Below are 13,142 nucleotides of genomic sequence, written 5' to 3'. Positions count from 1 at the left end.
CTATATTAGAAGTAGTATAGAAGATTTGTTCATTGAGGGGAGGATAGAACAGAATATTTATAACTACATGTTCACTACATACCCCAGATATCCTTATATGTTCGGGAAACCGAAGATCCATAAGGATATGGTGAACCCTCCCATGTGACCGTTAGTTGATGGAAGAGGGTCACCTACCTATTCTTGTGCAAAAGTTGTAGACACAATTTTACAAAAATATTTGATTAAAGAACAACAGATATGCAAAGATTGGTGGTCATTCCTTAAAAATCTGGATAGCCTAGAATTTAGCATGGATTATAACTTCCTTACAGTGGATGTGAGGGGCTTATATACATGTATACCTCAGGACATAGGTATTGAATGGGTAAATTTGCTGCTTAAAAAATATGGGGCTTCGGCTAGTGAGGTGGCATTAATTACAGAACTTTTAGAAATTATTTTGTTCAACAATTTCTTTATGTTTGGTGACAACTTCTACCTTCAAAAAGTCGGAGTAGCTATGGGCTCTCCATGTGGGGCAAGCATAGTGAACTCTGTTATGGCCTATTGGGAATCCGAATACGTATTTAAGAACAAGAGTATTAATGACTTGATTATATATTACACAAGGTAAATACAGAAGCACACAAACCTAGATACACCACCAGAAGGAATAAACACCAATCCACGGAATATACTTTTAGCGCTTTCATTTTTAATAAAAACTTCATGAAGTTTTTATTAAAAACGAAAGCGCTAAAAGTATATTCCGTGGATATTACACAAAGTATTTGGATGACATTTTTATTTTGTTAAAATGAGATGTTGAAACAAGTAACTCCATAGTTCAAAAGTTTAATGAGTCAACTCAATTTTTACAATTTACAGCTAACTTCAATAAAGAAGCTATAGCATATTAAGATATTTGGATAACTAAGAATATGGATTTAGACAGTTATGTTGCCAATATCTATAGGAAGAGTACTTTTTCTAACTCTTTCTTGCATTTTTCAAGTTGCCATCATCACTACCAGAAGCGTTCCGTGGTTAAAGTGCAGCTAGTGAGAGCTGCACGAATTGTAAGCAATGACCAAGATTTTGAGGAAGAATGCCAGCTATTAAAGTCCATGTTTTTGCACAGAGGTTATCCGGTACCCTTACTGGACGATTTAATAAATGAAGTCCAGTATAAAAGAACTAATGGAACATATAAACCTTTACTGGGGTTTAAACTTAATAATATTGAAACATCAACTTCTACCTCAGATGTTAATGGTATCACTACATGTAGCCCTATAAACAATATACAAAATGAAGTGAACATTATTACTACATTCAATATACATAGTTACACCTGTTTGGACATCATTAAGAAAAATTGGGGTATACTTAAATCAAACCCCTCTATTGTTGTAAAAATGGGTGATGCACCACGAGCAATATTTAGGAGAGGTAGGAACTTAAAAGACTTACTTGAGCAACAACAATGGGCTCAACCAAACATTTCAGGGATGTTTAAATGTCAAAGTTGCAATTATTGTAAATTAGTGGATAATTTATATTCAGTAACAGCAAATGGTTTTCACATAAAATTGAAATCTAGGTTTAATTGCAACTCGAAGATGGTTGTTTACCTAGCAACATGTCAGGATTGTCCTGCATTTTATGTAGGCAAAACAGAGCGTAAGCTCCGTGAAAGGATTTACGAACATCAATATGCTATTAATAAGAATAAACAAGACAATGCTTTAGCTAAACATGTCCAGTCCTATACGGACCATAGATTTAAATTTTCAGTTATAGACCAGATAAATTCAGATGTAAGAGGTGGCCCAGCACCCTTACATCTGGAAGAATTAGAATTAGCTTGTCAGATTAGATTAAATGCCTATAACTATCCTGGGTTGAATGAAACATGCTCAATTAGTAGCATTCTTAAGTTAAGGAGTCTTAGACGTTGATGTGATGTTTCCTTTATAGAAGGCATTGTTTTGTATTTAAACATCTTTAAATATACCTTTAAATATTATTTGAATATTATTTAACATTCATTACTGTATTTTATATTTTTCTAATACAGGATTTAACTAAGCGAGGAATATATACATTATTTATTTATTATATTATACATTATTACAATATGACCATTTTAGTTTGAAATGTTTATTTAGATTATATTACTGTTTTTACTTTTACAATATGATTTGTTAGTACTTATATTATGGTGTAGATAGTTTAAATTAGTATTTATTTATTAGTGGTATACTTTTAAGCAGGTTAGATGCCTTTAATGCGTGGATAATATGATGGGAACTGTGATTGGCTTAACAGTCATTAATTGTGACGATTTAAATGGTTTTTAAAAATTAAAAATCGTTTCTGAAGAAATTTGCTTATGCTAGCAAACAAAAGGCGCTTCAATAAATTGTACCAGTTTTGCTGTTTTCGTGCTATTGACTTGCCATACTGCCTATTTTTTTACTTAGTTTGTGGTTTAAGCTTTTAGTTTTTATTTTATTTTACTTTATTTTATTTATAGTTAGGTGAACTGGTCCACTAGGGTCCTTTGTAGTTGAAGTCTGGTCATAACAAAATACTTACCAAAACAATAAATAACAGGAAGAGAAAGAACAAAACATTAAACAAAACTATAAAAGGAAATCAAAAATAATTTACATAATACCATCATAAACAAAGGCAACATGGTACTGTCCAAACAAACAGTATGAAGTGATGTGATGTTACCTATGAATTTACATGTAGCTTCCTCTTCAAAAATGATTTGAGTTTGTTTTTGAAAATTGTAACAGTTTGTAATTCCTTAGTCATTTGTGTTTTTAACCCAGTCTTGCTAAAAAGATAAACAGTGTTTTTTTTCAGATATTAGGGATGACAGGATAAAGCATGTGCAGTTATCAGTCACTGATTTAATGTTCTTTTTCCTTCTGCAGATTCTCAGTACACAAACAGCTGTGAGTGCTTTACTAAAGCCTGTTATGTCTTTCGTGAAGGATCCATTTACTTATATCCTTTTAATATTGAATTCAGTCTCTTTTCATCAGTCATGCTATACATCATGTGGAAGAATGTAGAACGAGTCCCCCATGTTGATGAATTTGTGAAGACAAAAAGGAGAGCAGTCTCTTTCAATGGTATACTTATTGGACTGGTATTTGGTGTTCTTGTTCTATTATCCACTTTTGGGGTTATGATCTTATCTGGTGTTCATGCCAAAAAATCTGAAATTTTGCCTTACTATAGCTTTGATTCTGGGCTGCTCTTTACAATGTTTGTAGCTTCAGTGACAGGCATTGCCACAAACCAACACAGAAAGAATGATTCAGCCTCAAAAAGACCCAAGAGTGTGGTTAGAAATGTGGATATCTCCCTTCTGCTGGGAAGCTCTTGTGGTCCTCTGATGGGTTCTGTCTTCTCACTGGTCTCGTTTTTCTTCTGCCAAGTTCGAGACTATTTTAATTTCTTGGATTTCTGTTTGTCTGTCTGCAGAATTGTTCAGCTGCTTGCACAAAACCTCTTTATTGCTGAGGCATTGTATTCTGTTCCCAATGGGTTAGAAAGTGAAGAAAAGGAGAGTCTAGTATTTTCAATATCTCAATCAGCGCACAGCTTTGTTTTTCATCATGGAGTCTGCAATGAAGGCTTTGATGATACAACTGAAAATTTCTCATGTTTGGCAAAAGAACAAAATTCAGATATATCAACATCTCAGGAGTTCAAAACACTATCTTCACTGCACAAACCAGACTGCAGCTTTATACCTAGAATATCTCAGACAGATGATATTTTTCAGTTAAGAGAAATAAAAGAATCTAGAGTTCTCAAGAAGAATCTCATACCCAACATTTCTGTCTTTCTGATTTTCTGCAACATATCAGTAAGTATGACAATAACTAACTTCTTGACATTTAAGATACGAGATAAATTAGTGCAACGTGCATTTTATAATTTCATAATTTAAATAAACTGTACTGCATGACCAACGGTGATTTAACTGATCTGCCATATATGTCTGATTCAGTGTGGTTATTGGTGAAAATGATTTGAGTGTCTTATTAAATTTCCTCCCTGTTATGAAATGCATGTTGCTGAAGATGAACATTTTAGTAGCTTTAGCAGTTTTCTGATTGTTTCAATGTGAAATCTTCACTGTCGGAATTCTTGTAAGAAGGCAGAAGCTACTACTGTCATTTCTGGGGTTGCTCTGGAAATGTGCACATATCAAGGTAGCAGTGCAAACTTCTATAAGTGAAAGAGTTAAGAAAAAATGTAGAGTATTACCTTTCATGTATTGAAATGTTATTAGCTAGAAATACAAATGTGGATTCCTATAACATTTTAAACAATTACTGTATATCTGGTTGACTGTGAATTTTAAATGGTATCTAGACTGAATTACTTTTCCTTATTTACCTGCTATAAGTGAAGAATCTCTTTGTCTGAAATAGGACATTCATAGTATGAATATAAAGGTTTGGTATCTTTTTCTCAACTTCAGGCTTTCTGAGAACTAGTTTTCATATTGATAAAAAGACTGTAGAGATTTTCTTTCAAATACTGGAATTATTAAGTATTGCCTGCAGGATTATTCACTAAATCAAAAATAAAATCTTCTGATAAATTAGGAATCTGAAAAAAATTATCTATATGTATTAATTCCTGTCATGAAACTGTTATATTGTATGTTTAGTGCTAAAATATTTAAAACTGTACAATTTTATAAGGTTACATGCTAAATTAAAATGCATGCTCGTAAAGTTCATACATTCATACGTTTTGGAAACCAGAAATGAGACCCTAAGGCCATTATAATACATTGACTCCTTCAAATGAGATTTGAAATGTCATGGTCCATCCAAGAATCCAAGGTTTATTTGTACAGTGATAGTTTTTCAGAAGCAATTATTCTATGAAGTAATTTATCCAAATTCTCAGGATAATTTCAGTAACATAATTGACTTATTATTGATGTTTTGTATAGGTTTAGACAAAATTAATATTCCTGTGCTTTTTAATAAAGCTGCACAGATTTACTCTCATATGCTATGTAAGCAAAGATAGCTTTACCATTGAAATATCTGTAATGAAATGAGAACAGATATAATGTTATCTATCTATCGTAGATACCACTGATATCTTTTAAACTTGGGATATGTTTTGTGAACTTTCCCTGAACTGTTTTTGAAGCTCGTTACTTGTGTCCATGCAAAATGAGTTACTGCACTCCAATATTGGTCTCAAGTAAGTTTTGTAGAGCCTGATCATGTTATTTTTATCTCTCAAGGAGAATTTTTTATATTGGTCCATACACCGTAAAGCTTTCCATCATATGTTACTAAAAACCAGTACAAGGCGAAACAAACCTACCTTATGCAGAGTGCCTTAATGTCCTTTCCCTCTACTCAGTCTCCTATAGGTTGCTGAGGGGTGATCTATGCTTGCCTTTCAAGCCATCTGCAAACCTCACATGTATGAATCTCTTACATACTAAGTCAAAGAGTACCAGAAGTACAAAGTCTAAGGACCGGAATGTTGTCTGTGACATAAACAGAACATGCTGGAGAGACAGATGTGTGTCCCAGAGACAACTTCTATGGAACAGGCTTCCCATCCATGTGAATCTGAGTTCATCTATTACCTAGTTTAAGCACAACCTAGACAAGTGGATGGGGAATAGGAAATTTGCACTGTGCATGACACCCTTGCCCCTTATAGACAGAGATAGCTTATAAATACCCGGCTCTCAGTGTCCTGTTTGGACACAGGACATCATTATTCTTTTGGGAAGACTTGGCTAGGATTAGAAATGCCCCTTGGGTCATTAGCCTAGTAACAGTCTATGAATATTTGAAAAAATGCTTTTTAAATCACAAGTTACTGGTAATTCTAATCCTAAGATATTTATATTCATATACTTCTTTCAAGAGTGTGCCAGTTTTTACTGACTGGTATCTGGAGAGATTGGAATCATTTACACATACAGAAATATCATAAAGGTACTTATATAATACAGCCACATCATCTTTTGACACTACCACAATCCAGTCTTACAGTCAACAACAAATTAACAAAAAAGGCCCAACACTGAGCACTGTGGGACCCCATGGATGCTGGTAAATAGTCAGTGTGGACTTCTTGAATAGTGACACAGTGAGAACACTGTACAAGCCAATCGATGACCACGTAATATGTACGAGTTGAATACATATGTATTTACTAGTTTAATAACTGAATAATGATAGAAGGTGTCAAATGCTTTAGCAAGATCTGAAAACAGGGCACATGCAGTCCCAGATCCATAGTCAGGTTAACTTGATCATAAAATTCTGCTAAACTGGAAAAGTTAGACCTCTTATGAGTAATTCCATGTTGGCTTATGTCAGTGAAATTTTCACTATTATCTGGATTTGTTAAAAGATGAAATAAACATCTTTCAAAATATTTGCCCAAAAGTGACATTGGGCTATAGATTTGAAATTCCAATTTGTTATCCTTTTTTAAAACTGGCGCAATCTTGGATTATTTTCAGGAATTAGTGACACTATCATTATATAATAGTCCATTAAAAATTGTATGTAGGATTGGATTTAATTCATTTTTAATGCTTGAAATTAAGATTGCTACAATATTACATACTCCAGTTATGGTTTTCTGTCCAATTTTATTAAGTAAGATAAAAATAAGGAGATCAGATATTATCAAACATACAATCTCTGTGGATAACACTGTTTCTTGAGCAGGTGAAGATGAATCCAAAAGTGAACTAGTAAAACTGAAAAGATGCTGGTTAAATTCATCTACAAGTGTTCTAGTTTATCTATTACCTTATCATTACAATTATTGTTCTTATAGAATTGATATTCTTTTAATGCAATTTTATTATGTATAGCCAATCTAATCTCAAATGTAGTTTGTTCTTCCCTCAGTAAATGTTTAACTGTAGATTAATTCTATTTAATTTTGCTTTGTTTCTGTGAGTTGCATATTTCCTATGTTTTTCAGATATAGTGCACCAATAAGGTAACCTGCTCTTGTTAGTTTTATGTGAATAACCTTTGGAAGTTTATTGTACTGAGTTTATTAATTTTTTTTTCTAATTTTAAATATCCCAAGTCCATTTTGTCACTTGTAACTTCTATCTAGTTAGTTTGGGATAGAGATTCAATAATTTCATTATAATTAAGTAGTCTTTAGTTGAATTATTTCATAACGGGTTGAGGTTTGTTACTGTGATTTCAAATTTCAGTGAGCTGTGTTACCTAAAGCTGAGCCTAAATTAATGTTCTAGATTGTATTCTCACAGTTAGTGATGATAAAGTCCAACTATTTTTATCTGTTGGCAGACGTCTAACCAATTGGGAAAACCTTTTAATGTAAATGGTACATGAAAATTCTTCTCCAGTGTTTGAGCCTGAACAATAGTTATCCCAGTTCACTTTGGGATAATTTAAATCACTCATTAAATTAACTTAATTAGGAAAGGTCCAGCATGTTTACAAAATGGTAAGACTGAATCATGCACACAGATAAGAGTGTAAAAGTCTGTAAGTTAGTCTGAAGTCATATGAATAGGTAAATATATGAAATCGGTTGACAAGAAATTAGATGAGTTCCTATGGCTACCTGCTTAGTGGTCTCAAGAACAAGGTTGCAGGGTTAAAACAGAGAGCTCTGATGGCTCCACCACAGAGGCTGGTGAGATAAAAGAAATATGGTTGAACTTGGGGGATATGAAGATGTTGAGCAGCAGCACTACAACATTGCCATTATTGCAAATGCAGTGCAAGTATAAATGTTGAGAAGAAATGTAGAAGACCTGGCAAGTTTTTCCAGATAAGAGAATCTGCATCTTTTTGGACAGAAGGAATCATGTAGTGGCAAACACTTTAAGGATAAGCTCAAACCAGAACTAAATGAGATACCTGAATGCACAGGTAAACACTTTATGGGTGTGTGTGGCACCCACTACATGGATTAGGTGGAGCCAAGGAAATTAAGCTTAAAGTTGCATGACTGTTTTTAAAATAGTGGCTAATGAGGAGTGACAGGGAGCAAAGTGGCCCGGAGAATGGGGTCAGATTGTCCATGTACAAGGATACTCTGGTTTTCCATCACAAAAGACAGTTATACAAGGTAATGTCATGGAAGATGTAGCAGGCATAAGAGGGAGTGTGGCTAAAATGTCTGGATTGGAAGGCTGCTATATAGAAAGGTTATCACTGGTCCTTCAGCAGAAAAAGCATGACACCTGGGTTAAAACTGAGATGGTGTCAGGCTTTAGAGAGAACAATGATGCAGCTAGGTGCTGGTGGGCAAATGGTTAATTCTGTCAACAGAATATGAGTATTCCACCCCATCATCTGAAAAAATGTTAACTGAAACCTCAAAGGAAGATGGGATAGATGAGGAATGCAATGTTGTACCCAATGTGGTTGAAATCGGCCAGGAGCTGCCTGTATTAAATAAAGTGAGACATGGTACTCAAGATCTAAATGAGAGAACTACTGCAACATTTTAGAAAGTGGCCTTTCTGGTGATTGGAAAGACTGAGGTTGGGTCCTGTGGCTGATAAGTGCAAATGGAATTATAGTAGTATATCCTTGGTACACACACACTGAGGGAGTGATGATGTGTTTCACCTAGAGAGAGCAAAATAATGCACAGCATTACCTGGAGGTTGTGAAAATGTGTGTGTGTGTGTGTGTGTGTGTGTGTGTGTGTGTGTGTGTGTGTGTTGGGGGCATCAACCTAAGAATACTTAGAGCAAAGGTGAACTGGTACTGTAGAAGAGAGGCTGAGCAATTTACAGAAGGGTTTTACTAAGGGTGCAGATGGTCTGTGTCGCTCATCTAGTCAGGATGAAGTAGACAAACATCGTGGGTTCAGTTCAAGCAGCTTTATTATATACAAACATAAATGTATATACAAACTAGTTATCTGATGCATAGATGTTCACACTCTGGCTGTACTCACAAAATGCCAATGAAGCTAACACATGCCTGCTATTTATATGCAAGTTCAGGTCTTAGAAATGCTATCTAGAATCTAGAAATTCTTCTTAAAGGTACAACACACATGTTATTCTACATCCTCCCTCTTTGAGAAATAACATTGATAATACTGACTGATATGCTATAGGTACAAAGTAATTCTTCATCACACAATTATACAAAACTCTATCTCTCTCTCAATCTCTCTCTCTCTCTATATATATATATATATATACAGCTACATACAAGTTGCTGTGTATCTCACACTGGGTCTGCAAATAAGACCAAATCGTGTGACATAAAACTGGAATTGGGGTTAGCAACTGGGATTGTCTCTGCTGAATGTTCAACCTTAGGGACATTATGAACATTATCAGAAACGGTAGTGGGAATCAAGACATGCTCTGGAACAGAAACATTGTCTGAATCACTCTGAGGTTTAGGGTCTGTATCACAGGAACATTGCTGTGATAATGGTTCTAATACAGGAAGTAAGTGTTTGCGATTTCTCCTGTACTCCACACCCTGAAATTTCACAAGATAGGATCTTGGCTGTTCACATATATCTGTTACTTGACCAATCCAGTTGAAACCTTTTGCCGTTTGTATCCTCACTGTCTCTCCTTCTTTTAACGGACAAAGAAATCTGCTGGATTTGTCATAGCTGGACTTCTGGAAAGAACACTTTCTAAATAATTGGGCAATGATTGCCTTGTTGTTTTTAGCTTTAGGCATCAATAAACTAGCACTGACAGGTAATGCTGTTCTGGTTTGCCTAGATAGAAGTCTCTGAGCAGGTAAACCAAGTATATTGTCACGTTTTTCTGAGATTGAGTAAATTCAAAAAGACATCAGTATTGTCATGCTTTGACTTCTCAAGTAATTGAAATAATAAAAAGAAATCCGGTTCCTGGATAAAGATTCTGCCAGTGGTACAGTAACAAATACACAAAAATAACAAACTGAACAGAATCATCACGACCTAAAGGCAAAACAACTTTAATATAAAAAATGAGTAAGCGCTTTCACGACAAACTGTCACTTCTTCAGACTCTCACAATAACAGCACCTGCTCCCAATTTAAAACACATCCAATTAACCAAATCAATTAAACATACAGCTCTCTTAAAGAAATACACATATCTTCCCATAAACATTATGTAAAAAAATTATGTAAAAAATATAGCTAATGCAAATCAACCTATAAAGCTTCAATGGGGGAGTGCACATTCATGCAGCATATCATTAATTCCAGGTGCATTCGCTGCATTAAAAAAGAGAATCCACCTTTGTTCAGCCAACTCAGTCCTGTTCTTGATGCCCCCCTCTAAAGCTATCCTTCACAATTTCTAGCACAAAAAACTTAAAATTTTGCTGGGGTCCACTGGCTTTAATATGACATGCTAAAGCATTACTTTCCCTACTGTTTCTGATATCTCTCAAATGTTCTAAAATACGTTCCCTCAGAGAGCAATTAGTTTTACCTACAGAGAATGCAAAGCAGACCATACAAAAACTGAAATACACTACATTTCTAGTTTTGCAATCTGCATAGAACTTACATTCAACCATTACCCTTGTCTATTGATGTATAAACCTCATACCTGTATAAATACAATCACAGGTACTACAACTTCTACAGAGATATGTCCCTTATATCTGTGATTCTGTGATACAGAAGCTGATCTAGCCAATCCTGACCTGTAGCATAACTGCCTTTTTAGTGAGAGATTATTCTTAAAAGAAAACATTGGTCTGTCACTCACAGCCTCTCTAAGTTCCTCAGACACTTTTAATATACCCCAGTTCCTTTGAATGATGTCATAGAAAACATTGACATCACTTGAAAAAGTCATAGGAACCCTCACCTTTCCAGATTCACTATGTTCATGCACATTCCTTTCTCCAGGGGGTTGCTCAGAAAAGTACGGTTGGCCTCTAGTATTCCTCTCATTCAATAACTGGGTAATACTAGCATCCATTTCTTTCTCAGAGAATCCTCTCTTCAGAAAATCACCCTTAAGATCCTTAAGGGCTACCATAAGTTGTATATCCTCATTATGTAGCTACATCATTCTCAAAATCTGGCCCCTAAGTACATCCTTAACAACATGCCGTGGATGCCTATTATCCTTATGTAAAAGTGAGTTCTTTCTGCTCAGCTTCCTATATAAACTAGTTTGCAGATTCCCTAAATCAGACATTCTCACAGTAACATCCAAAAAAAAATCTATCTCATCTTTGGAGTACTTAAAGTAAATCTCAAAAAAGTCATAGTATTAGATAAATACTCAATGAAACGAGAAAGTAACTCACTTAAAACATTCTATAAAAAGAATATATCACCCACAAATCGAGTGCACCATACCACGTACCTATAGAACTCATTGTTACATAGCACTGCACTCTCTTCCCATTGTAGCAATGCTAGACTGGCATAGCTATTGGCACAAGCCATGCCCATAACCACTCCAACCTTCTGCAAAAATAACTCATTATTAAAAACAAAAACATTATTTTCTAAAATGATCTCCAACAATATATAGACCAAATCAATTTTTTCAGGAGGCAAATTCCTCTGATGTGAAGGAGTTTGGACATAATGATGACTATGTTTTTGTTACCATGGATATTAAGTCCCTGTTTACTATCATCCCAAATACCTGGGGTATTGATAATATCAGGGAATTTTCGGTAGTAGGGAGTGAGTTACTTTCTCATTTCATTGAGTATTTATCTAATGCTATGAATTTTTTGAGATTCACTTATAAGTAGTTATTTTTGCAAATGCAGTTTAGTACTATTGCATACTGAACAAGAAGAAAGTACTCTATAAGTGTCTTTTGCTAGGCAAATCCAAAAAAAACCACTTCAGCCAAGTCAAGTTCCTGAATTACTTTGGTCAACAGTAGCCACTGACATATACAAGTGGAACAATCAACATTAGTTAGTACTGGTAGGCTCATTTTCAGATTGGTTTGAGATTGATTTACTACCTAACCTAATGTCTCTTAAGATTTCTGTCATGCTGTCCTTCACCATTGCCTCCAACTAACAAATCATCTACGATTATGACACAAGGATAACCTGAAAACATTTGCTCCATTGCACGTTAAATGACATCACTTGCAGAATTTATTCCAAATGGCATCCTAAGAAATCTGTAACTTCCAAATGGGGTACTGAATGTAATCAGTAATGAAGATTTGCAATCAAGCATCACTTGCCAAAATGAGCCTTTTGCATCTAAGACAGAAAAAACAATGGCATATGGTATTAGAGCTGCAACTTCTTTGACTGTGTGCATGGGATGATGTGGTCTTTCTAATGCTTTGTTCAAATCTTTTGGGTCAATGCATATTTTGATTTCATCTGAGCCTTTTTTGTGAGCTGTTACCATGGACGAGACCCATTTGGTAGGTTCTGTAACTAAACAAATTACACCTTGCTGCACAATTTTGTTCAACTGAGCTTTGACTTTATGCTGCATAGCTATCGGAACTTTTCTTGCTCATCTGACTACTGGATTGATCTCTGTGTCTAACTTCATAGAATACACAACTGGAATTTTGCCCAACTTGTCATCAAAAACATCAGCATACTCTGAAAAAATAGTTTTAGTGAAGTTGGAACTAGGACATGTGCTTATTTGATGAACTTCTTTGGTAAAAGAAAGCAAATTCATTCTCAAACTGTCTCTGAGACCTAATAATAACTGCAAAGGTCTTAAGGCTACATAGAATAATAAGCTATAACAGTTCTTGGCCACATAACATAAAAGCACTACTAAGCCTTTGGTTTTATTTGCTTCACCTCCATAAGCAACAGGTTTTGCACAGCTAGTCACATTTAGTTGTTCACCAGCTCTCACCTTAGCAAATGTGTCTGCTGACATAACATTATACTTCAAAACAGTGTCTTCATTGAACTCAATGGGTTTGCCATTGATCTGGACAGTACAAAAATACTTAATTCTTTGCCAATAAATCTACTGCATCAATCTTTCACCAATTACTGCTACACCATCTACATAAAAAGCAGACAGTTGCAGTTCATCTTGATCGATTTGCTTTTTTAATGGCCCTTCTTTATAACATTGTGAAGCTTGCTTGATTTGAAAAATTTTTGAAAATGGTTCTATTTTTTACATTT

The 13,142-nt window shown here is 34.8% G+C and overlaps 1 protein-coding gene across 1 annotated transcript in view; it reads left to right on the top strand.

Moving 5' to 3' along the window:
- Nucleotides 1–13,142, top strand: part of LOC122788724 (proton channel OTOP1-like) — a 57,789-nt gene that overhangs the window by 23,353 nt on the left and 21,294 nt on the right. The window contains exon 3 of the mRNA XM_044055615.1: nucleotides 2,934–3,877. Within this exon, the coding sequence (XP_043911550.1) occupies nucleotides 2,934–3,877 (944 nt within the window). The remainder of the gene's footprint in view (nucleotides 1–2,933; nucleotides 3,878–13,142) is intronic.

This window comes from Protopterus annectens, chromosome 14.part0 (assembly GCF_019279795.1).
Source record: "Protopterus annectens isolate FY-2018-M chromosome 14.part0, PAN1.0, whole genome shotgun sequence".
NCBI classification, from domain to species: Eukaryota; Metazoa; Chordata; order Ceratodontiformes; family Protopteridae; genus Protopterus; species Protopterus annectens.
Note: the sequence above shows the minus strand (reverse complement) of the source record. Positions and strands in the feature narration are given on the sequence as shown.